The sequence below is a fragment of the Dendronephthya gigantea genome, unplaced genomic scaffold (genome assembly GCF_004324835.1).
Source record: "Dendronephthya gigantea isolate DGI-Jeju-01 unplaced genomic scaffold, DenGig_1.0 000001F, whole genome shotgun sequence".
Lineage (NCBI taxonomy): Eukaryota > Metazoa > Cnidaria > Anthozoa > Malacalcyonacea > Nephtheidae > Dendronephthya > Dendronephthya gigantea.
This window is the reverse complement of record NW_021163011.1, coordinates 2,794,121-2,820,632: the sequence shown is the minus strand read 5'-3', so window position 1 is coordinate 2,820,632 and position 26,512 is coordinate 2,794,121. Positions and strand designations below refer to the sequence as shown.

General features: G+C 36.9%; 3 protein-coding genes and 1 long non-coding RNA gene across 5 annotated transcripts; 2 read left to right on the top strand and 2 right to left on the bottom strand.

Annotated features, from left to right (window-relative positions):
• Positions 1 to 528: 528 nt before the first annotated feature.
• On the top strand, positions 529 to 9,712 carry LOC114529472. Its single transcript, XM_028551295.1, has 9 exons — positions 529 to 654; positions 4,234 to 4,309; positions 6,087 to 6,221; positions 6,457 to 6,560; positions 6,919 to 6,981; positions 7,202 to 7,274; positions 7,493 to 7,522; positions 7,792 to 8,088; positions 8,839 to 9,712. The coding sequence occupies exons 1-9, from the start codon at positions 571 to 573 to the stop codon at positions 9,381 to 9,383; spliced, it is 1,407 nt and encodes a 468-aa protein (XP_028407096.1). The 5' UTR covers positions 529 to 570; the 3' UTR covers positions 9,384 to 9,712.
• A 1,202-nt stretch (positions 9,713 to 10,914) lies between these two features.
• On the bottom strand, positions 10,915 to 16,489 carry LOC114524364. The gene is made up of 9 exons (XM_028545454.1): positions 16,409 to 16,489; positions 15,662 to 15,837; positions 15,529 to 15,582; positions 15,202 to 15,396; positions 14,497 to 14,651; positions 13,798 to 13,974; positions 13,464 to 13,665; positions 13,076 to 13,230; positions 10,915 to 12,567 (listed from the first exon to the last, which is right to left on the bottom strand). Coding segments are annotated over exons 1-9 (1,848 nt in total). The 5' UTR covers positions 16,411 to 16,489; the 3' UTR covers positions 10,915 to 11,835.
• An 826-nt stretch (positions 16,490 to 17,315) lies between these two features.
• Positions 17,316 to 19,456, top strand: LOC114524403. Its single transcript, XR_003687093.1, has 3 exons — positions 17,316 to 17,642; positions 17,831 to 17,869; positions 19,356 to 19,456. It is a non-coding gene; the product is annotated as an uncharacterized LOC114524403 (long non-coding RNA).
• LOC114524380 (V-type proton ATPase catalytic subunit A-like) lies at positions 17,788 to 25,190 on the bottom strand. Of its 2 annotated transcripts, XM_028545456.1 has the most exons (18): positions 25,115 to 25,190; positions 24,851 to 24,929; positions 24,689 to 24,732; positions 24,138 to 24,222; positions 23,664 to 23,729; positions 23,234 to 23,277; positions 22,855 to 22,956; positions 22,365 to 22,502; positions 22,092 to 22,148; positions 21,705 to 21,799; positions 21,005 to 21,167; positions 20,645 to 20,753; positions 20,398 to 20,520; positions 19,983 to 20,161; positions 19,723 to 19,866; positions 19,288 to 19,347; positions 18,876 to 19,142; positions 17,788 to 18,415 (listed from the first exon to the last, which is right to left on the bottom strand). In XM_028545456.1, exons 2-18 carry the CDS (start codon positions 24,921 to 24,923, stop codon positions 18,323 to 18,325), a joined length of 1,842 nt encoding a protein of 613 aa, XP_028401257.1. In that variant the 5' UTR covers positions 24,924 to 24,929; positions 25,115 to 25,190; the 3' UTR covers positions 17,788 to 18,322. The 2 variants fall into 2 exon arrangements, with proteins under 2 accessions (XP_028401257.1, XP_028401256.1); XM_028545455.1 differs by lacking the exon at positions 25,115 to 25,190 and having other exon boundaries at positions 24,851 to 25,027.
• Positions 25,191 to 26,512: the final 1,322 nt, after the last annotated feature.

Here is a 26,512-nt window from a genome sequence, read left to right as displayed (position 1 = left end):
ACCGATTCCAAGTAACCTGTAAAAAAGTGTTGCCTTGATTTTCCATGCATCGCTATTAGGTTCTCACGCGACGCTTTTTATTTTTCAGTCGAGGAGAGTCCCATGCATTGTTTTCGTACACAACTTTATTAAACTTCTTTAATGAGCAAGAAGCATTTGAGGGCATTACCATGCAAAACTGGCCAAAATCAAGAAACTGTCAATCTGCATAGCTATACTTGGAATTACGAGACTTATTGAGAGACGAGACTTTGACATGCTCCGACAGGTTTTGAGGTTGGATATCGACTGATGCGTGCGTGTTTTGGCTGTTTTGCTGCTATATATAAATAGAGACGCTTATTAACCCGACTCGCTGCGCCATCTATCGCGTGTATAATAATGACTAATTAAAACGGTCATGCCAAAATGTCATAACTGTGCCTGTTTTATTGTTTTACTTTCGAAATTCTTATAATGAAAGATAATACACCTTGTTGAACCTCGTGCTTTCAAGTGCCATCCATTGTTTGTAATATGATGCGGTAATATAAAACGTCGACCCTCTTACCAACTTTAGTATCACGAAGCATGGCTTGTGTACGGGTTCAGGTACTTTTCGGTCTGCTCTGGATCATTTCTTTCGCAGCGAACAAAATTGATGCTACCAGAAAGGTGAGAAATGTCATATATGTACTTATAATCACGTATATTCGTTACATCTCTCCGTAGGAAATATACGAATGATATTTGTCTCGAAAATTACCATACCAATTTACGATTACCTGATGCATGACAACAGTGGACTTTAATTTTTGATCCGATACAATCATACAAAATTTATTGGCCGTGAATCGATGAAGTATCAGTAAAACTTTCGTCCGCCAAATTGAGGCCATTTAAAAAGATGTGAAATGATTGAACGAACAACGCATCATGCCAGTTTTATCAGTGACTAGTGTTATGTACTATATTGGTGGACTTAAAACAATGTCATTGTTATTGAGGTACTCGTATTATCTCGTATTAAATAACCCGAAGTTGTGTACTCATGACATGCTGCGGCGTGCTCTGAGTGGCGTATTCACTATTCAACTATGTCTATTGTTTTGATTTGACTTGGTTTCTTATCTTTCTTCCCAAATGATACATTAATGTTGATACGTTAGGTTCTGAAAATAGGAAGTCATTTCTTCGTATTATGATTTTAATCAAAGTGTGTCCTAACAGTATTTATTTTGATTCGCGTTTTGTCTTCTTTACCAATGCATGACAAAGGCAACAGAATGTTTGAGTATGGTTTGCAATGTACCATTATAGCTATTGATATATTTTTTAAATGTGTCATATATAAAGGTTCGAAGGGTCTTAATTTCGAGTGGAATTATACACTTCAAGTTCAAGCAAGTAACAGTTGATGGAAAAATGAGTCGGAAATGAGAATGAAAAACTATAGGTCCTCCGGCAGGAATCGATGCTTTTCGCGATGCCGGTGCAACGCTTTTGCCACTGTGTCCTATATATAGGTGATACATTACAGCCGATTTATAGAAATTTCATCTTTGCTCAACTGTATGAAAAATACATAATTGCCCTGACCAATAGGGTATCGTGGTGAGCGATTTGTGATTTTTTAGGTGATTTTTGCCTGATGTAAACGAGTGAATTCGTGTAATGAATGACCTGTTTATATATAGCTAATTGCATTATCTGCATGTAGGCGTAGCTACGACTATATATATATATATACAGTAGGAGGCAAAAGTTTGAGTCCAGTCGTTGTAGAATTCCAGTATTAAATCCTGGCAGCGTATTGGAGTTAAGACATGCGTGCTAGTGTTTCAGTACTGTAAACTATATTAATTGCACACTGTTTTGGTCCTAATGATCTAAATTATAACAAAATAAAGTTCTCATTCCTTTACACTGCCCAAGATGGGTAGGAAAAAGGGCAAAGTGATGGTGCACAAGGACAAATAGTTCCATTAAGTATTGAAGGATTCTTTCCTCGTAAGATCGCAGAAGAAGGGAGAATTTAAAAAGGTGGTATGCAACTAACCTTAGAGAGGTTCGAAGAAACTAAATCCTACTCAAGCAAACTTTTAGCTGCTTTGGTCATGCTCGGTTTGGCAATATTGAAAGATATAATAGGATCCTAATTAAAGAAAAGTATCATCCAATTCTTCAAGGACATGGAATTTCATCTGGTACAAAGATGATCGCACGTCTAACTACATGATAATCACCCTAAGCACATGCACATCTTCTATGTGCCAGAAATCGTTTAGAAGCAAACTCATTCTGGTGATCTCGTTGTCATGGCTTTCCACCTCATATTCCAGATCTAAAACCTATGGAGCACTTGTAGAACCGTTTTAACCGGAAGAGGGCGAGGCACAGACCCGCCAGCCAGGCTGACTTGAGGCAAGTGGTCAACGAATGCTGGCAAGGTATTGAACGTGTGACATTAAAAAACCTATGGAATCTATGCGAGCAAGAATAAAGGTCATTTCAAGAGCAAAAAAGAGGGAACTAAGCAATGACATGTAAATGCATGTTTGCACATTAAAATACGTAAAAATGAATATCATAACATCTCATAGTTGTTGTACAGCATGTATTTTTCTGTTTACTTGTTTACTTTTTTCTAGTTCACTTATCGGTAAGGTTTTCTGTAGAATATTAATATATGCTGCTGAAACAAAGAAATACAGTCACTGGACTCAAACTTTTGCCTCCTACTGTATATATATATATATATATATATATATGAACATTGATAACCTATCTATATACCACACTGACACAAAAGACAAGGCTGTCGGACCATCATCGAAAATGACTTCAGGACATCTCCGACCAAATGGGATCAGGCTTGAGAATGATCTTTTGTGCGACATGCAATTACGAGAAAAGTGCAAACATATACACAACCACCATGCATAAGAGAGCTGCGATAATATTAAACATTCAGATATTAGTTTCATTGCATGCATGGTCAACGAGTTATTCTCACAGCGAATATAATTCTAATATCTTGTTAGCGTATAAATTTATACTGAAACTGTTGCTATGCAATTATCTCCCTACTAATAAGGCCGGTATTTCAGGAGAATAAGGAGATGTTATTGTTGCGGTGCATGTATTATACTCAAGAGAAATATTTGTGTGGTGTTTCCCGGGTGCATGGAGTGGAGTGCATGAAACAACTAAAAATTCAAACATCTAAACTAAAAACTCATCAACTAAGAAACCTTTGAATATGGTTTCCTAGTCCGCACCGTAACTTTGCGAAATTTACACCTATTTTATAGTGAATGTAATTTAAGTCTAAAATTTAAGGCTAAAGTTATTAACTTTAGGTTTAAATATATCAATACATAGATCAATATTGATATCATTGTCAAGTGTACAGTGTAGACCTTTTTTGTTTTATCAATAATTGAACTCTTGTGTATTAAGACCTCTAAAATTGGCTCTAAAATAAGTCTTTACACTCGGCTGAGACTATATGATAAGGAACATCTTTTATATCGTCGGTCTTAACACCATTTGTCTGACTTTTCGAATTCTAGCACTATATACATAGTTCAGTAATTTAAGTGGACATGCATGACAAGCTACTCGGACGGATGATCTTTTTTCAGTTTAACCTTTTTTGAAAGACATTTTTTTCTTACAAGATGTAAATAACTTTTAACCCCCACCCCTAGCTCCTCCTTCTAAAAGTGTTGCTTCTCGTTTATAATGCCTGTCTCACCGAAAATACTCGCCTTATAAATGTTGTTTTAGAGGTGTGGATGGCATCGACTTGCAACTAATACATTTATAATATTAGAATAGACACACCTTTTTCATGTACTTGCATGCATGTCCTAATGACTGTTTCCTGGACTGTAGTCATCTATGCATGCATGAGTTCCTTTTAAATGTTATAATTGTCAGTATTGTTAATAAATTCTCTGTTGAAGACGAATGGTTATACGTTTTCGAATACGAGGTTTTTTAGTGAAATACCTGCGCTATTACAGCCCTATCATCAGTTTCGCATCCCCATTTCAGTATCTAATGCTTTTTCTTTGCATGTATCACATCGATATAAAACAGAGGCATCAGTTAAACAACCTTTAGACTTTAGACTTTAGACTCAGTATAAGTTGCTAGTTGCTGTTTATATTATATTTGAATAATACATGTGATATATGCTTGCAATAGCATGACAAAGTTCTTGACAATCTAATTAAATTTGTTAAGGTCGAATACAACTCGCTGAATGATGGCAAAAAGAAGGAAGAAATTCGCATCCGACGAGAAGTTAAAGATAGACGTCGTAAGTTCTCACAAAAAATATTTTCCGAAGTTTTCAGAACGTTGCCTATATAGCAGGCAAGTTCATAATTACGGACGCCATGTTGCAAAAGAAGGAAAACACGATGGAGAATTCTTTCCCAATGGTAATCCATGCAATACAAGGCAGTAAAACTGGGTTAAGCCCTTTTTGCAATATATGGCCCCGTAATTAAAAAGTTCCTATTTACGCCTTTAGCCGGTAATTTGGTTAAATCTGTGTTTCGTGTAGCCCGCACTGAAGGTATATGCCCGCACTGAAGGTATATGCATGTATTTATGGTGTTGTATATATAGCTATGCCGTTGTCTATTTTAATCGATGATCAAAGAAGTTGAATGAAACGGTAACAAAATATAAGCAACGCTGCATGCAACATACCATTATTTCCCCCCACTTCACTCCACATATATAGTTACGCTTATTTGTCAGCGTACATCAGTTTTCATGAAAACTCACGTTGCATGTATTTTACTACGCAATATCAGAAAAACGGCCTTGTATCATGAAGTGTCCAACGGCGGGAGCGTCAGAGTGTAAAATAAGGCGAAACTTGACAATCACAAGTGGATCTCTTCAATGACAGCTAAAATCTTGGCAAGGAACCAATGTCGACATCTGGCAGATCCAGTATCACACTAAACAGATCCCCTTCCCCCTCCTCCCTCATCCTGATAATGATATTAGCCCAATATAGGTTCCGCGTCTGCGAAGACACGAGTTTTTTTCATAACTAAACTTAGTTAAGTGGTTAGGAGCGGTTTATAATAGTTCATTGACTAATTAGGTTTTTACATTGGTTGCAAGTTGCCAAGCTCATTATAAAAATCTTGCGAGCCACCTGGCTCGGTGTCAAGTACTACGCGAAGACGTGTCTTGGAGGGTAATTGAGGGGTGTATATTCATATATTCATGTTTGTTCACTGAATAAAACGACTAATACTAGAGTAAAAGGAAATTTTCATCATTTCCTTTATACAAATGCTCCAGGTTCAAGTGTTCATATGTCGTGTCTCCTGTAGGAATTTGATCAATCTTATGTGGGCATTGCCCTGAACTTATTTTTGTCAATTTTTTTCTGTATTGTGCATGAGGCACGCCTTTTGATTAATTTATATATATATAATATATATATCGATATTTAAATATATAACACATTTAACATAAATGCGTCACTGACCGCAATATGAAGTGCATACAAATACTTCTAGGCTATAGCCAGGATCCGATTGGTGCAATGGTTGATGGTGCAGCCTTCTGATCCAATCAAATTTCGTATTAGATATTTAAATATATAATACAATTAATATAAATGCGTCACTGACCGCAATATGAAGTGCATACAAATAGCCTTCTAGTCTATAGCCAAGATCTGATTGGTGCAATGGTTGATGGTGCAGCCTTCTGATCCAATCAAATTTCGTATACCTTGATTTACGTTGCTAAAAATCGTTCCGCGGAACGCGTGTAACACCATGCTGGCATATTTTCCAGTTACTAATTCGACCTGACCGTGTACTATAAATTGCAGTAACTTTTTATATGCGAAGGTTGACCATGAGTTCAAGTCTCCATTGCGAGTTTGCGTGCGACCATTAGAGAGGCAGCCTAGCCGATGCAGTCACGTTATACTATCCTATGTCATACTAAGATATTATACAAATAAGATTGTGGACGTATCGCATTCGAAGGGCTGCCTATGCTGCGACAAGCAGTATTTCTGCTCGCTCTAATATTCTTTATTCGTATTTCCTTGGCAGCTTGTGGAAACTTTAACAAAAGTATGATTGACCCAGTCAACGGATTCTCACCGTTCACAACACAAGATTGCGATGTTCAATTTCTTAAGGACGATGGAAAGTATATGATGAAAATTAACTGGAAAACACCAATAGGTAATATATTATATATACATATATTATATACATAGTATATATACATTATATACCAGCAGATTTAGTCAGAATTTTACACATTTGCTAAAAAAAATCGACCATGCATTAACTTAGGGTACCAAAACAAGACCGGCAAGCAAATTGAGTTGAAATTGAATTGCTATCATGATTGTCGTGATTCATCATACAGTACAATGAAAATGTACACGAGAAACTAACTTTTTGTTTGGTTTAGGACCAAATAACAATACTCCAGTTGCGTATAGTTTTTGGTGGTTCGTTTTTCGTTATGCGAATGTTGAAGCTAATCATCATACATGTGAATTACTGTCAAAAACTGTGAGTGTCATTGTTTATTGGTGTTCATTTATCATGCTCCATTTCATCATTGCCTGGATGATTAAAGACGTTGCAAGGGTATTTTACTGACTTGCAATTCAAGCAGTGTTTTTAGTGACACAGCTATACATACATGCATGTACATGATATAACTAACATCCGTCTTTCAAAATAAATTTTGCATGGATCTTTCTATAAGGATATTCGAGTAGGGTGGGCACCATAAAATCAGTATTCTGGAAACACCTGATTAGATTTCTGGAAACAACTAAATGTTCAAATTAGTTCTGGAAAACAAACTTTAATTACCTAAATTTAAATTAACACGTTTGCATGTTTTCATTTTTTTCAACTCAAGAAAACGTCTTTAGTTTTACACACCTCTGACGACTGGGAAAAGGATGAGACTATCTATTTTGCGGTTAGTATACGATCAGTACAATAAAGTGTAAGGTTATTTCTCCTGATGGAATATGGGATAAAGTTTTTATGTAAACCACTGAGCCAATTCAAGTGTAAATCCATACATCAGCTAACGACCTATTATATAGAAACGAATCTCAGGCATACTTCATCAAGGGCATTATCTTATAGTTATTTAGGGTCACGCGGCAATTAAAATTTTTGTTTTACTCTTTTAGATTTTGCCGTTTCCCGCGAATTTAACTGGTGACATAATAGAGTATAATTTTATCTACACTCCTAAATACACAGGTAAGGCTATGACAATATGTCTACGTAGACTTAATTACTCAACAAACTTTTGTCGCTATATATATACACGTAGCTACTAATAACGTCAAAACGTCTTGTTCCAGAAATTGGCCTGGGCTACCAGGGTTGAAGCTTTTGTATTTTTGTGATTAGACTGATGTGCCCAACACAAAAGACAAGATAAATATGACTATCATTTTTCTTTCTTTGTGATGTAGACGTGAGACGTAATGATCCCATCAAGAAAGGTTAGTTATACTGAACGGTCGTTTAACAATCGTTCAAACAGTTGTTTATCAGAACAACGGTATAGACCGTTGCAAAGTTAGAATTCCTTGTTCTAACCAGTAACTATGCTCTAACATATTGTCCCTGATTGGCCACATGTGGTGTCACATGCATTGGTCAAAATGCTCCCACAAACGTCTATAGAAATGGTCCTATACCACATCTTGACCAACCATATGTTCATCGGACACATTAGATAGCTACATTTTATTGATCTTCCATCTCGTAGAACTCAATTCAACCCAAAGCACACCAGTCAGTACGACAAACAGTACGAACACAGCGACTCGGAGCACAACAACATTCACTGAGACAACAAACCGTGAAAGATCCCTTCGAACTCAGAAAAAAGTTTTAGAAATTTTTTTTCCGGCAAGTAAAAAGAAGCGAAGTAAGCATAAAGAGATCTTCACAATCGTCACTGTTACCATAGCTGCAACAGGTGCTATATCCCTATTTGGTTTCCTTCTCGTGCTACGCTTCCGAGATCGAGTGAAATCCTGTTTATTTAAACCAACGCCATCAAGTAAGTATTTTACAATATGCGTATTAAAATTCACGCCAAATACCGTTAAGGGACTGCACACTGACGAAGGCTTATAGATCTAAGCATGGACGTTTTCTTGTACATTTCAACCAGTTCCTTAACTACATTTGTTAAGACGTTATTTGAAGATGCTGCATGCAAGACCCTGTTTGGAACATAATTTAGTGGGGGTAATGGGGGTAAATTGTATATTGCATTTATTGCACAATACGAGAAATGAAGTGACCGGACAAGTAGCTACGAAATTCTCATGGAAATAACAAACATTTCTAAAACAAATACAAGAACAGGACGTAACTTTTTGTCTTTATTCCTTTTACTGTAATCTTTTTTCAGTGGAAGGTGTTAAAATTTACACATCATTCCACTATAATTTACAAATTAACCATGCATGCATAGTGCCACATTGTAATTTTAAAAGGATATATAAACGTCCTTACAAAATGGTTCTATGGTAAATGTATCCCCAAAACGACTCTTTTGTGGTTGGTTGACTTTAATGATACAAAATTATCCTATCCTTTTATCATATTAATGTTTTAGTCAGATGCTTTCCAATAAAATCGTTATCAACATAAAGAGTTGCAGGTTTCCACAAAAATAAAATTAAAATTAAACCCACACCTATTGCTTTGGCCAGGTTTACCCTCGGTTTAAGACGCGCCGCGGTCTTGCTAAGGTTTGGTAATGTCTGTAGCAATATCTCATAAAAACGTTTTCTTAATTTAGAAGTTTCCAGAGACCCGGACCTCATTTATGCTTCCTACATCTCGGAAAATAAAGGACACACTGAGAAGGTTGTTGACTTCGGTTCATGGCTCCGAAAGCATGGATATAATGTTCAAATGGACATTATGTTGTCTCCGAGCAATCAGCAAGATCTAAAGGAGCTAGGACGGCTGCGATGGGGTGCAGAGCAGCTATCGAAGGCAAGGAGTGTTTTCCTTCTTGTGTCACCATCGTATCTTAAGCTGTGCCGTCTTGATGTAGGCGAGACCAATGCATCATCTTTGACCCTGGAAGAGAAGATCATTTTCAGCGAGATTACGCAAATGCGCAATGACCTTTCGAATGATGCTTACATCAGCTCCCGCTTCATCCCGGTATTATTTGGTGTGAAAGAGACGGAATTGCCGTTTTGGATCAGGCAACGGGTCGTGTATAGCTGGCCTGATGACAAAATGAACGACAGGTTGTTGCATCGCGTTAGAGCAGAGGTTTCGTATGAAAACGAAGATATCATTCAAAACAACATTTACTCAACAAAAGCATAACTTTAATAGTTTCTTCTTTTTGAGTTTTAGTTAGATAACTAGGAGTCTGAAGGCGATTGTACATAGATCTCTTTAAATAATAATTTTTTAACTGGATTCGCACGTTAAATCGTACTGAACTCCACCCTCGCCAGCGATAGTGGTTAGTTAACGTTTGCACTGAGTAGAACGAACTTTTTTACATATACCACTGGCCTCTGGTGGTTAGGTTTAGGGTTAGGGTTAGGGTAAAACTTTATTGCATGGACAACCTATTCGCATTTCAATCTGTATTGTATCATAATTTTATGTTTCGTTTGTCCACAGTGTAAATATATCTTCTTTATCAATACGTTGTGTTTGCAAGTCACACAAATACGCATCAATTCATCTTTGTTTTCATATAGCGTAAAATTGAATGTGTTGCAACCTCCCTGGGTCCTTTGGGTCTGGATCCATAAGGTCTTCTAACGAGAAAAAATGCTTTTGTGCCTGTGACTCCTAATTAAATAAACACTACAGACATGCACATTTCAGAGTGACTAAACTCTTTCGTGCATCGAGATTCGAGTCTCGAGAGTGAAATGTATTACTTGGGGGAAATTCGGGTTGCTCTTTTTTGACTGTACCGTATGTCCGTCGAAAAAGTACCCTTAGCCCTTAGGCCTAACAACAAAAGAATGATTTCAACAGAGGGTAATTTTTGGGGGGACACACGGTATAAGCCCGGGTTTGGTATTCGACTAAATCAAGCATAAGAATCATGCATTAATATTCAAAAAAAAAGCTTGATTTCTAAAGAGTATTACGCCATGGTACTAATTACCTGCGGAAAATTCTATTGATTCTACAGTATTGTTCAACCACGCCACATGCTCTTCCATGCGGTATTGACTTTAGCAGAGTGCTGAGACATTTATCTGAACAATACAAGCTTTCAACATTTTCCAGGTTTGTTTGGGACAGCCTGCATGTATGTACGACCTTCACGCCTGTTTTCCACTTCAACCGTATTCGGCAGAGAAACGTTATCGGCCTATTTTTTTGTTAAAAGTCACTACGGTTTACGTCGTTAAGTCATCAATAAGTTACGTATTTCATTGTTCAAAGTTCTAACCGAGGGTTTAAAAACAATGATATCCACGACGCTTCACTAGTCACTACGATACGGTCGAAGTGAAAAACAGCCCTAAGAAGAACCAATATGGAATTGTTCAGCACGGTTTGCTCAAATTTCAAACTGGCAGAACGGAGCCTAGTTCCAGGAACATCCAAAAGTGAAGAACTCGATAATGCAGGAAAGTATATCAGTCCAGTATACTCACTTAGACGAGTTTCTGAAGACATGTGTTCAAAGAAAAGACAAGAGTAGACTAACGATGCAGTCTTGCTGACGGCGTGTGGTAAGTATTAGCGAGTTGTAATTTCTACTCGACATCATATGTCATTCATTATGTACCTTTAACGAGCAGGACAGCAGCAAGCGCTATTTAGACGACAACGTGATTACTGACAGCAATAAACATTTTTGTATTTGTATAACACAGACACTTTACTCGCCAATTTGACTTAGTCTTAGTAAAGAATACATGTCTATAACGAGACTTCTGTTAATTAAACTTCATTTGTTTCGCGTTAATTTTGCTACACGCAAAATCATAGATAATATAGCTATGTACAATGTACCGCAAGGCATTTTGATTGTACTGAACGCCCCTTTTCTTCGGCTAAATATCCTTTTGTGCTATACCACCACCATGGCCACTTTGCATATAGCTGCATGTCCTCTGAGCGGTAGGAATAGCAAAGAAGGAAACAAAGAATGAGTAATTTGTCTGAAGTACTGACGCCTCTCTCTATGGTAGTCGGAGGAAATTTTCCTGCTCGGGTGTTAACTCGGGCGAACATGCTTTTATGCTTCGGAATTAACATAAACACTAGTTCATATTCATTCAGAATCATGGCGAACCTAAATGGTGTTGGTACTTTATAGGGGCGAAGTACCGGGGAGGGGCGTAGAAACATGTGGGAACGTGTCCCTCTCAACAACCAAAATGTTATGCGAATTTCCCCGATTTTTCAAGACGTCCTCGCTTGCCGCTTGCGATATTCGTGTAACAGGAACGGCACCTAATGGTAATACAGCGACAATTAAACTGTTTTATAAATTCATTAGAAGGTAGAAATGTTGCATTGGGCCGTTAAATTTACATGCATAAATATTTACATATTTTTCAAAAGAGATTGTGTGAACAGTTGCGACCTGATTGGTGTTTTGATTTAGATTTTGCATTTATTAAATATTCAGTGTGTATCGATTACTATAGAGTGGTGCTACAAAATTATTTTGAAAGTAAACTACCTCTACAAATTTCCCATAAAATTCCTGTGACACGTTATCGTGTGAAAATGTACGTATACATTCATTGTACATTCTACGCAGGAAAAAAATTAAAGAAGTACACACCCAAAACTAAACTGTAGGTTCCTGGGTATGCGTGCAATTTTTGATGAGCACACCAGCGACCTTAAGGAATTCTATCTTCATAAAAGCAACAATTTCGATTATTTCCATCCCATCTTTATGTAACCTACAAATTGAGTTGATCTTGTGCGGTGTGAGTGGTTCGGGAGGGCAATGTGGCATTATTATCTCTGCTTGCTTGACCGTCAGATCAAATTCTTTTGCGATGTCACTCGCGGTGTGGCCCCTGTATTTCCTTGCGCAGACCAAATACCGGACATCTTTGCTGTTTAGAATGCAATCCGGGTGGAATTTATCTTTTTTTGCCAGATCTTCGATCGCTTTTTGCATTTTGGCTTTGGTCACGTAAGGGACACCCTGTTCATCATTGCAGCTTCTGGAGTCCAGGCGAAAATGCGTTACAGTTTGATCCCAGAGTTCGGAAAATTGACCATCTCCATTCTTACAATGTTGCATCATGTACGACGTTGCTTGAATCACGTTACGATAACACGCTAGCGTGTATTTAAGCCCAGCTAAACCTTTTATCAACTCGCGTTGAAGATCAAAGGTTGCCTGATAATTCGCGTGTCTTATCTTGCTCAGGAAATTGTTAATTGCAGTGACCGCATTCTTCATGCCCTGCGATTGGGTGGCTGCTCCCTGTGCTAGTGTGCGGAGCTGTTTCAGGATTTCAGCGAGGTCTTTCTTATTTAGTTCACTTCTGATTTTGTTCCATCCCTTAGAAAAAATTGATGCAACAGAAGTTAGGAAAATTCTTCCTTCGAAAGGCTCAAACAATTATAATTCGTGAAGGTCTGACAATTAAATTTGAAGTGACAAAAATATGATGAAAACGTCGTGACAAATATTGCTGTCAGAAATATCCTTTAGACAATCAGAAAATATAATTTCTTCATTTTACTAGCCAATTTTTCCAGTCCTCGCGAAGGGATTAGTGTAATTTGAAACTGAAGTAAAGTATACTTTTGAAGAGGCATTTTGCAGTTTCAACCGAGAAACTAGTTAGTTTGACAACTAGTTAGTCCTTTTCCGCCATTTCAAATCACCTGTTAGCATAGTTTTAGTATAGTTTATCTATATGTAGTAGGTGATTCAAAAATATCTCGAACTGGCTGAATTTTTTGTCAATGAACTACGGAATAATAAAGAAACTACTTAAGTATAGTAGTGTCACCTGAAACAGTTACAAAATACATATAATGATAGTTAGTGATTGTTAACTCACCTCAACTGAGACCCGCCTTTGGTACTGTCGAACATTTCCCAACATCCCATCCATATCTCTATTAGCCTTTCTCATATTTTTCACTGCATCATGAGCATTATCACGGATCGATTGACAAGCTTTTACTTTCATTACGGCGGAGTAAATCTCAAGACCTAAATAAATATCACACACACGTAATAAATATCACACACACGTATAAAATGCTGCAACTCCGAACCATGAAATAGTAGACGCCTTCGGTTAATCTTTGTGTATAATCGTGCATGAGGAAATGAACAGACCATTGAAGATCATTACAGGCTTGTCTTAGGGAATCTTACATTCAACTTTTTTGCATTAAACTTTTACGGAGTTTCATTTCATTAGTAAACGAATTGGAACATACCTATACTTATGACTGCTAAGACTGCAGCAGCTCCAGTCGCTATCTTTCCTCTGATTGGCTTGAAATTAGATTTGTATTGTGCCTTGGCTGTGGCCTTGAAATGCGAATTGATGTTCGTCTTGCTTACACCGAAAAACTTCTGGGCTGTAGGTTTAGCATTTATCAAACGCGATCCTTCTGATGTTTTCAGAAAATTGGACATCTATGGGAATTAGAAGGGTTGAAAAGTTTTTCAAAGGTGAAACCATTGCAATAGTTTTCATTTAGTTTTTGTGTTATCTTTGATACAAACCACTGCAAAATTCGTTTAAAAAACACCATTTCAGTTAATTACCTTGTTAATCTTATATGATTTATATGCCCTTGATATAAGCGTTGATCCTACTTGTCCCACCACTCCACCGACAATGAGTAAAGTTCCTTCAATGGAGTTGAAAGGAGAATCGTATTCCACAGAGAGTTGCTCAGCAGTTAGACGCAACACAGTTTCGTTCTTATCTCGTATTTTACTCTGCAGTGTAATACAATAATATAGTGCTTATTGATAAACAACTGACAAAAAAATGAACCAAATTCATTGTAGTGAAAATGCGACCGTTTTAGGTTGCATTAATTAATTTGAATTTTTTCATCAGCTTTACGTTCTGACAATTTTAAAGCTAGAGCAAACTTTAGGACACGTCGGGAAGACATTGTTTCCTAGCGGTGTTCTGTCATTTTTCCTAAGGTAAGCATCGCTATTAAACATCGTCGAGAAACATCAGCACTCTAGGATTAACTTATCACCCCATGCGTATAGAAAAAATTTCTATCGCCTAAATTGAGCATTAGCAACCGGAATAAACAGGACAACTGATGTTCCAACTTCAGTCCAACAACATATAAAGTAACCAGACAAGAATTATAAAACCAGGCCATGCATGCATAAAACTGCTACTGATCCACTGTTATAATCTTAGAAAAAGAGAACGTGAATACCCCTAGTTTTTAAGAAAGAAGACTTTTTTCTCGAGGGGAAAATCATTCAATTTACCTTGAGTTCAGCAGATTTGTTGTTGAAAGCAATGATAAGGTTGATATTCAGGGCTTCAACAAGCTCTTCTTCTACATCAGCGATGCGATCTATTTCCAACCACAACTCGCGATTCTGAGTGTTGCATTGTTTTACCCATTCTTTTGTATTTTCAGCTTTTTTGTACGTGAAGAAAATGAGATATTATTATGAGATAAATCATTAATATAAAAAATATATAGTCGCGGTCTGGATTCAATATGCAGACCACAATATCGTTTTGCACTTTTTTAACAATTAGCAAGTCTTAACAATGGCGACTTAGTTTGTCGCCATTCATTTGCTCGTTTTATTTAGTTCTACTTACAAAGCAGTATATGACACCAAGTTTTCATTGGGTTGCCCTGTGCATGCGCAGGAAGCTTACGCCCTTTTCATCTTTTCCGTTCTTTTTACCTAACTGCCTCTTTCCATTCTGCGTGGCTCACAAATTGAGTGGAAAGTAATGTTTACAACACGAGCGGCCGTGTTGTAAACACCTTGTGAAATGAACTTGTAATAAATAAGATTTGAATAGCTATGCAATGATTTCCATATCTATTCAAACTAATTTGTATATGGTATACAGGATGTGCATGTGATCTGATTCACGAAATTTGGTTAGGTACAAACCTCGTTAATTATTCATGATTGCACAATATTAGTTTTGATCCGACAATTACGTACCACTCGTCCACATATTGTCAACTTTTCGACTCTTTGTTGACAAAGTTTTCTTTAATCTGTCAAATTCGTCTCGGTATCTGCAAGCGGATGGGTAGACACCGCAGCATCCCTTGATGTGCAAATAAATATCAAAACCAAGGTTTGCCAACGAGGCCGCGATGCTGGCACCAATTAATATGGCCACTATCACACCACCTGTAAAAAGACGCATGAAGTGTATGCAGAGTGTAATTAATATTGTAATCAGTGGAAGTAATTATACTGAATTACGAATCGTTAGGAAATGCAGCATGGAAACTGTTCCGACTTTTCAATAGCTGATCTTACGTTTTTCTCTTCTAGTTGATAAGTCAGAAGTAGTATTTGATTGGTAGAAATCGTCTAAAAATATAAATTAGATTAGACATTTCGAAGCCATTAATCAGTATTATATGCTAGAAAATTTTTATATTTGGCTTACCCACGACATTTTCTTGATTGTCGACGAAAATAACTGGAGACTTTCCCAAATTCAAATGTCCATCTTGATTGTCGGAACCAACGGAGAGGCGTTCTGTTTTTACACAAAACTCATCAAGTAATATTAGCAAGCAAAAACCAACGGCAATCCTCCAGCGATTTTGCTGTCTAAACATCCTAGGAAGATAGCGTTTCACACGATTGATCATATAAAAAAGGTATATTTCAATTAGGAAAGTGCCTCGATTATAGATATAGGTCAGCTACTATTAACACGTTTCGTGTACCATGCATTTGGGCAAGCCGCAATGTGTAAAGTGTCTTTATTGAAATTTGTTCATATTTATCACTCAAGTTCAAGTAAGCATCCTTTTAGTTCTTTTAATTAATGTAACGTATATACGGTTATAAAGAAAGAAGAAAGGACGTTTATATAAAAACACACCTATTCCTGTATTCCAGCTGCAAACTGACTATTGACTAATCCAACATATATATAGAACAACTAGCTTATAATTAGGCACAAGACGTGTGAGTCGTGACCTTGTCTTAATTGTATTTTTTTATTACAAGCTGCCCAAGATCAAGCAGAGCTTCCTATATATGTGCCAAAACTAATCGGGTCGCGAGTAGGAAAAATTACCGTGCATTTACTTTTACAGACCGCATTTGCTTTTCACTTTATCGTATATAAGATCCCCACCTATAACTTGCAATAACCATTTTTGGATTTAGATACAGTACTTACATTGTTGAGAAACACGAACTATGAGGATGCTGCACACTTCGCTAGACCAGCAGCGACGACTGTTATCCAACAACTTTCTTCGTTTATTTCCCCTGCTTCCTTTGCACGAGTCATTGGAGTTCATTTAAATTTCCTGTTCAGTGTAATATCAGAGGGGAAATGAGAACGCGTCATGAAAACTTGCTTCCCCTACAAGTGCTTAACATTATCAATGCAAATTCTTTTGGTGATAAGAACTGAGAAAGGGCTACAATCTGGTTCCTTGTATTGCTAGATTTGCATGCCAGATGCTGTTTTATTTTCTTCCACAGTAAGCAGAGAAAGGGGCTTTGTTGCCTATACAGGTGCACAATTGGACGGTGCATGCAGTGAGATAGTGAGGTAGTAGTGACTGGTAGTAGGAGAAGAGGCAACGCAAACCCCATCGCTTACAAGACTGTTCACACCAAGTAAACATCCGTTTCAAAGCGGATACATGAAAAATCATCACCTGAAAGAGTATTTTCTGTAGGAGTTGAAATGAATTCGCAAATCTGAGGTCATTATAGCCCACAAACAAATGAACATAGGGGAAATATAAATTTAAGCCAGATCAACTTAAAGACAAAGCACATCCGTTATTCGTGTTTTTAGCACAGCAATGTTTATTATGTTTGGCTATGATCCATATATGATGTTATTGCAGTATTATGATATTGGTTTAAGCTATATATGAAGTAACGTTCGAGAGCCGCCTTTGATCATTACCTAGCCCTCGTGAGTGCGAGAGCAAAATTAGGGGCTGATTACATATAGTACCGAGCATGATTAACCGCGGGAAGACTTGTTTGTTTAGTGCATTTAATCCATATTAATCACTGAATAGATGTAGAGTTCTTGCTCAATGATTGACAGTGAAGTTTTTTTTCGTGGCATTTTTCACTCATCTGCGGTATACTCGACCCCTTTATCTTGGTATACTCGGGCCCTTTACCTTGATTCTGACAGAATCCTAGCAGAAGTCCGGGGAACGAGGTTGTAGTAACTCTACAAACCTAAAGGGCGAATGAAGGCGGCCCATAGACCATAAATACCAACACCCTTTTGGCATGTCACTGATGCTGTGTTCGTTATTCTTATTTACCTACGTTGCCCTTTTCAGCTTGACGATTACGGGACTCACGTACAGTAATAAAAGGCAGCCATCAACCTCAAGCGCTGCAGCCTATTGGTGAGAAGAATCGCCTCGCAAATGGTAAGATAATGGTGTTCGAACCCCGGGTAAAATATTGAAAATTCAAAGTTCAAGGAAAACGTTCGAGATCACAGCTGGTAAAACTACAGATGGGAACTACAAATACGACTTAAACGTAATAATTTTATTAATTTTTTTTTGTTTTTTATCAATGAAGCTTACTGATCAATTTGTTTCCGTACTTTTAGTGAAAGAAGTCGATGTGTTCAACGAAACGATCGCCAAGAGTTAGTATTAAATTATTTTTATTAATTAATTAATCAATTAAGATAATTCATTCTTCATTCTACATCTACAATATTAAAGCATGCATGCATGGTTGAAAATAAGCAGCGGCCCATTGCCTACGGATCTTACAATAACGAATTTTTCTTACATAAATTATTTCATCCATGAATGATGACAGTTGAATTAGAAAAACCAAATAGACATCGCCGACAAGCTCCTATATGTCTGCGACAGTCGCATAATAAAACATTAGCATATATCGCGTCTCGTCGTTAGATATTCTTACACATCATACAAGATAATACGATTTCCTGAGATTGATATTGACTGTCGAAGACATATAAAAACTACCCTACATAAGACTATAATGTGAGCGTTTTCTGACCACGATGATAACACTAGTACAGCGTAGGTTTTTTGGTTTGTCTAAAAATATCCCGTTCTTTATATAATTAGTCCTCCAATGATCGGAATGCTTGTTGCATTTGGTCAAATAGCTCGTTAAAGGCAGACTTTATTTTGGGCTCTCCATCCTTCACTGGATCCTAAAATGCAGATTCATAAATTACGATTCATTCACAAAAGGAATTTAGCCGAACGTCTCACTAAGTGTCGTTGACTCTTTTGTCAGCGTCATTGAGTTGTGCCCCAAAATATGTATTTTGACAAAAATCCGGTGGAGCGAGAGAGCAATGCATTTAATTCACTTGTTTTAGCTCTTGCTTATAGTATTGACAACAAGGTGGAATTTCGTTTTAAACTAATCGGCATATTACATTTTTCAGGCAAAGCCGAAAAGAATGCCTACATTTGACTACTTCATCGTAGTCAAAGTTTATGCATTCTGATTGGGTAACTGAAAATGTAAACATGCAAACTCGCTGATTGGTCTACTCGTTGATTCTATTACTATTGCGTGGTGATAGACATAGTTTACAAAGACCCATCATTATTAGAAAGGGCGTACAACTTGCATAGTTATAAAGAGAAAGTACTAAACCTTACCTTGAATTTCATACTACTCAGTGCATATAAAATTTCTCCCATATTTTCCTTGATTATACTCCAAGTGATTTTGTTATCAGCATGAGCGGTTGTTTCGACGGAATGTCGGGCCTTCTCATAAAATGCGATTATATTACTCAGCATACCAACTGTCTTATAGAACGGGCAAAAACGATCATACGGAGTGTAGCCATTTTGTTGAAGAAAGTCGTCTTTGATCAACTTGGCAACTTCTAAGGTTATCTTGTCAGATTCTGCGAGTGAACCCTACAAGATAGATATTGACCAAATTGAGTATTATAAGTAATGCCATCAAACATTAGGACGGCATAAAACATATGAGACTGGGATAAAAATGAGCAAAAAAACTTTACATGAAGTTTCATTAAGTGCAAAATTACAAAACCCAAACCTTTCCAACAAGTTGAACAATTTCGGAAAGGTCTTCTTCTTCCTGAAGTATTTCTTTTACCTGTTTAGAATGACACAGATTCGCAGCGGTTATTGACTACGACATGCCAAGTTGAACGCAAGTATTATAGGGTAGGTTATTACGACACTTCAATTATTCACTTCTTAAACCGATCAATATCGAAAGAGTAATAAAATCTCATCACACGGATCAAATACAGGCATGGAAAATACACAAAACAACAGTTACTGTATGCTGTTTCCAAAAGCCTTGATGTCATATGATCGGAATGCACAGAAGAAAACCTATTTTATCTATTAAAATACATATTCTCATATTCTGCACACAATCATAGACAAGGGAAGGAGTTGAGATGTGAGAACATTGTACTCGTGCACAAAATATGTTCGACTTTAAACTATAATATCTATACACCTTTGCTCGTAACGCTATGAATTCTGGATAATTTTTCTCATAGAAGTCATCCAATGCTCGTAAATATTTGCTGTAGCTGATCAGCCAGTTGATTGACGGGAAATGTTTCCTTTGAGCTAGTTTCTTATCCAAACCCCAGAAGACCTACGAAAGGAGAAAAAATCCGCTACCAGAACTCGCATTTCCATAAATGCCATTTCGGCAACGCACATTCGAAATCTTCATGTATGTAAGTGGTGAGGATCGTTTGATATACAAACCTGGACAATGCCGAGCGTTGCTGAGGTAACAGGATCTGAGAAATCGCCACCAGGCGGTGAGACTGCACCTACGATGGTCACACTTCCTTCTCTCTCCGGGTTGCCAACACACTTCACTCTCCCGGCTCGCTCGTAGAACGATGCAAGACGTGCACCAAGATATGCAGGATATCCGCTATCTATAAACCAAGAATGAAACCTAAATATGTATACCTCATGAAACGGACGCTACTTTACATCCATCCAAAATAATACAGTATACGATCAGCAAGAGGCGCCCAGGTAAGGTATGAAAAAACAACGTCAAACAAAAATGTATAACTGACGAAAGAATTACGGATGAAAGGCTTGACATCAGACAATTAGTTTTCAAGAATTGGTTCCATGAACAAGTGACAAAAATATTTCTTCTAACCTGCAGGCATTTCAGCTAAGCGGCCAGAAATTTCACGCAGTGCTTCTGCCCAACGAGATGTTGAATCCGCCATCATACTCACATTATAACCCATATCTCTGAAGTATTCAGCAAGTGTGATACCTGCAGGAGGAACATAGCAGGAGCAAGATTAACTGAGTTAAGAAAGTAGGTTACACGATAAGCTAGTTACTCGGTACATGTCATATTTAACGGAATGTAATAGAACAGCAAAGTAGATGCTGACCAGTATAAATCGAGGCTTCACGAGCTGCGACAGGCATGTTCGATGTGTTTGCAACCAGAGTTGTTCTCTTCATAATAGATTCAACGACGCCACCAATCTCCACAGTGAGCTATGTTTAATGAATATACATGTAAGTACCTGAATGCAATTTTCTCAATGCAAGATTATCACCCTCCAGTCATAATGCACCGCTATCACATTTTCGATACTATCAAATTAACCTTCTAGGTTGAATATTGCCACGTACTGTACTGTACAGTAAAGTGTGAGTGAAATAAAGGACCAACATTAGACAAAACTATATTACTGACAGTATAATATGTCGATAGAATTTCCTTCAACATGCACTAAGTCATTTACCTCAGGAAAATCGCGAAGTACTTCAGACATCTCATTGCCTCTCTCACCACATCCGACGTAAACAATGACATCGGAGTTTGAGTATTTAGATAAAGATTGAGAGATGACAGTTTTTCCACAGCCAAAAGCTCCAGGGATGGCTGTGGTACCACCTTGGACACATCTAAGTACGGAAAAGTTCACAGGCGTTGTTGAGTAATGTTGACTGTCTGTATATGTGTGAAACGAATGCATAGTTTGAACCATAGTTTTAAGGTCGATAATGTACTGTAACAATCGTATTTAGGAACACGGTAAATCTTTCTTTTCCTTTTTTGAGGGAAAAACCTAATTTTGGTCACATCACGGTTGCACATTGCTAAATATATTTATGAGAACCTTCCTAAAAACTGTGATACCATTGCTGTGGATATTTTGATATTGCGTCGAAGGGGGTAAAAATTATTTTTGCAGTAACTTATATCCAATTGTAGTTATAATACCATAAATCTACAGAATAATTCTAGTAAGAACTTACAACCCATTATTTATATAGACGTCAAAAGTAATAATATCTAAAGCTTAATTGGACGAAAGTGGTGAACAAGTCTTCCATGATAAGAATGGTACAGGGATAACCTTTATCTTATAACCACATACAGGTACGTTGTTTTTTTAATAAAATCAAATGATGAAAAACAAAATTCGCCGTAATACTTACGGGAATAGTGAATCAAGAACACGTTGCCCTGTTAATAGAGGATGGTTTGCAGCTAGCTTTTCAACAACTGGTCGCATTTGACGTACTGGCCAAATCTAAAGCATTCAATTAAACGATTACATTAACTACAGACCACCCTCACCTAAAATACCGTATCACAGTAAAACATCGCAAAAATCGATCTTACAGCACATATGGACATTGTAGAGAAACGTTTCTGGAGGTATCCCAGGACATATAGATTTATCTAAGTTTCATAGAAGCATTGCGGAATATGCAACTTTCATGGATAGTGATACAATTTCCATATACTAAGGATGTATAGACTCGGATGTAGCTAGCTACTAGCTTCCAGATTTGAGTGCATTCTACAGATATGTCAGTGACCTGTAACATGGTATGTTCCTTTTCTTCACCATCAAACTCTGTTTTCAGAACAACATCCTGCGGAAGATATGTATATATTACACATAACACATACACGTATAATAATAATAACAATGATAAACACCGTGTCGACCGTAATCAAAGTGAAGAATATAGCAATCTAATTTTCAGGGTATTGTGTCGGGGATGGGTTCGAATAAAGGATGACTCGCATCAATATAATTCATTGTAAAACATCTTATTTTTCCATTTAGTCATGTACAAGAAACTTACATTGAGGGTGTAACTGCCAGGTGATGCGATGAACGTTATGGTACCTCTTTCTTTTGGATGAAGCATGATGTAATGTTTAAGTAGAGAATTCTCATGAACGACGCCATATATATCACCGCCAGTTATGTGATCTCCAACCTACGCGTGGACAGAGTACAGTATACACCTATATTCGTACATTGTGGACAAAGACCCCGCGGAGAGATTGTACAATACTGACCATATATTGTATGTATAATGGTAGGTACACATCGCAAAAGCTACAAAATGAGGTGGGCATGCAATGTACCCTAGGTATATATGGTCTTCACTGCTAGAGCTTGTTCGGAAAACGACATTTGGAGTGTCTATCCTAGCTATAGGTATTTACAGAGACTGAAGTTTGGTCTGTTTGGATTGATCCAAATCAGTGGATTGATCACATAAGAGATGTTACGAAGGTATTTTAATTAAAGGAAAAATACATCATAGACTTAAAACATTTAAATACCTTAAATGAATTTGGTTCGAAATCCCACTGTGCAGTTCGACTTAAACTGTTGATGTTAACACCACGTGGAATATAAATGCTGTCCGTTAGTTCATTAATATCCTACAAGCATTAAAAGTCACAGAGGTGAAGGTAGACATACACTTTACATGGACCATTAGACTGGGGACAAAGTTAGTAACAGGAGCTATAATAACTAATGACCACATCCATTACTCTTCCTCGAATATGCGAGGAAAATGATGGTGAAGATTTTGTCCAACAAACTGTTGTACATGTAAATTGCAATTTTTTTGTAGTCTGTGTTATATGTTTTTTAATAATCATCTTGTCCTCTTGCAGCAGTTTTTTCCTAATATTAAATTATATTAATGCTAACCTTCAAAGGCCTCTGAATACCATCGAAAATACTGCCTAAAATTCCTGAAATTAAAGTCGGGCAATAGATGGGTAAATTTTGATTCAAATTGCTGAAGAGAAAACTTCAAAACAGGGTTCCTTGAAAGCATAAAAACAAATCTTCAAATGCAGTGTGGAATGCAATGCATAGCATATTGGAAAATAAGTGATGGAACATTATTACTTAATTAAAGGAAATTCCTCAGAACAGTACATGTCGGAGAGTTGTTGTTAAAATATGTCAAAGGTAACAGAAATAGCAAAGATATGTATGTGCATGTTCACAGATTGGTTGAATTAGCTATTTGTTAGGATTTCTCTAATAGTTATTTTTGCATACATACATACAATATCTCAAAGATTGGATAAGGCATGGCGACAAGTACAATTATATTAACATGATTTATTACCAGGTCCTAGTTCAACAGATAAAGGTTTTCCAGTTCGCAAAACAGGATCTCCAACAGAAACACCAGCTGGGTATGTTGTTAAGAACATTTAGTGCATTTTGGAGTGAAATTTCTAAAATATCGTTTTTAATATTACATGAATGCATTAACAGGGCTCTTATGGAGAATCATATTGCTCTGCCTTCTTTTGGCATGAACAACTTGTTTTAAAGCTTTTTCTACTCTTAATTCTTGCCATTGATTTAAGCGGGTTTTTTCATATGAATAGGCTAATTTATAGTTATGAACACTTCAAACACCAAGTGAAAAACAAACATGTCTGGAAACTAGCCTTCTCTACAGCAGGCAGGTAGGTAGCAGTTTTGCTCTCCAAAAGCTGATGTGCCACTCCCTAGGCATTTGGATTTAGCAAGTGAAAAAGAATGAAATAACATGCAAAAAGAAAGCATTTAAGCCTATTAGATAAGAGGATACAGGTTTCTTCATAAACTTGAATGGTAGCAAAGTCTCCTTCTAATCTAATTATTTCTCCCACAAGCTGACTGTGCCCAACACGCACCTACATGCAAAGTAAATGAGAGAATGACACTTCATCTTGTCAATAATACTGCTGCATTCTCAATATAAAGTAGACACTGTACTGGTATGTGCATTAAGAATTAAATCATTGGATTTGACACGGGAATAAAATTAAAAGACAGGTGCGAAAGGAGCTTTATTTCTTTGTCCTGTAAAATTTTTATATCATCATTTTCCTACTCTGCACATACTCTTAGCACTTGTTATATAATATTCACTAGCCCCACCATTTTGTTCCAGTTAAATTCATGTGGAACATATATAATATATACTGTGTATATCGTTGTCAAAATTGTGTGTTCCTGAGGGGTTTAAAAATATCAGACCATTTTAAAAGGAGAGACATTTAAAATGACCTAATCAAGCGTGTAGGCTTCCTTCATTATTTATAATGTCAAATAATCTTAGAGAATATTTCATAGTGTAAGCTTTTTATCAGAACTTACCAATTCATACATAGCAGAACCACTCATATAATCCGCTGTAACAACTATAATAATATGAATGATAAGTATTCATGATTTCACGTCCCATACTAAATCAATAGTCACAAGACTGCACCAGCTCATCGCTGGAAATGAAAACGTAAATCTCCACTCAAACCATACCTGGCCCAGAGACAGCGTGTACATAACCATATTCTGAATCTTTTATAGTTAATTCTTTTAGTGACTGATCCATGATGCACTATATTTAGAAAAAGATTATCTAACTACAGTATAAATACAAGTAACTTTGAACTGGTGAATTCTTGATCAAAAATATGATCATCTGTTCTGTCATGTGAAAATTAGGTTTACTCGCGCAACAGGTTAGCACCTTCGGGGGTACCCAGAGGTAGTGTAATGCAACGTGCATATGTACTTTTATACCTTCACAAAATGCAGCCCACGATGAGTTCAATGTGAACAATATCAGTCGACTTAGTTTCGAACTTCAATGTTTAAGACTGTCTTCCAAAGAAAAATTATTAAAAGATGTAATAGATTTGACCAATCCTCCCTCCCGGCGTAAAACAGAAGAATTTTGTAGGTTGCACCCAGTCCCCCAGCATTAGAATCAATCAAATGAATCAATGGAATCGGTAGAAATGCAAGTGCAAGAGAAAGCTAAGCAAACGTAATGGAAAATCGAAGTGGTTCTAATGTTTTATTTTGTTCATTATTAAGCAGTTGGAACTTATCTACTCGTCTTCTAGGATGTTTTCCTGCATCTATTTCCATCATATTACTACTTTTCAACTTATTAACTTTTTCTCAAGCTACAGACTCTAAACCTCAATGTAGTGATATTCGGTTTGCTCAGTATTTCAATTGCTCAAGTAGTAACTGTGTTTATGGAGAGGAATCTTCGGTTAATTGTTCTCTGGCTGTTGACAAATCTTGCGAGGTGAATTGATTATAATTAGAATAGCATTATACCTTAAATGTATCCTAACTTAAACTTATACAGCCAATTAAGAATTAACTCCATTGTCATTGAATAATCTTGTAACCTATCTGGTGAATAGATTGTCCAAACCATCTTATTCAATAACTACATGTAACATTTTAATTAAGCAAGTCCAAATATAACTGAAAGCAACATTGTTAGATAGTGTAATTAGGTTACAGTATGTGGTACAGTAGTGTAGTCCAGTGTTTAGGCTGGAGTCAGAAGACATGTTGCCATTTGGTAATTGCTTAGTTTTCTGTTCCTATATACTCAAACCATAACTTGTACATTTAGATTGGGATATGATTTGTACATAGAGCATGCTATAGTAACTGTATTGGACTTCAATAGTCCGCAGGGGGTACGGGGGTATGAGGTTGATTGGGAGGCTGGATTCATGTTATGAATTAATTTAGGGTGAACGCTCATTCATGAAGAAAATGAAATGCAGATATTGTTATCAAACAGAGCCAACAGAGCATATATGCAATATAAGAACAGATTGTAAGGTATAGTAGATTTAATTTTGGGCGTTTGTTTGTGGAAACACAACATGAATTTCGTTTTGCAGAACTTTCAGCCCGTAAGCCAGGACATGCATCATCCGTGCAAAGCAAACTTTTCGTAATCACACATAACTCAAAAGTGTCTGCAAAACTAAATTCTGGAGTGGTACTTAACATTTGTTGTTGTTTAAATATGTATACATTGTACAGACATTAATATTTAGGCATTGGAAATACCAAGAAAAAGAAGATATAGCACAAATTGTACAGTTAAAGAGACCACTCTTTGTCTTGGTATGTGTTGTAGTTATTGTACATCCAGCTAGGCCT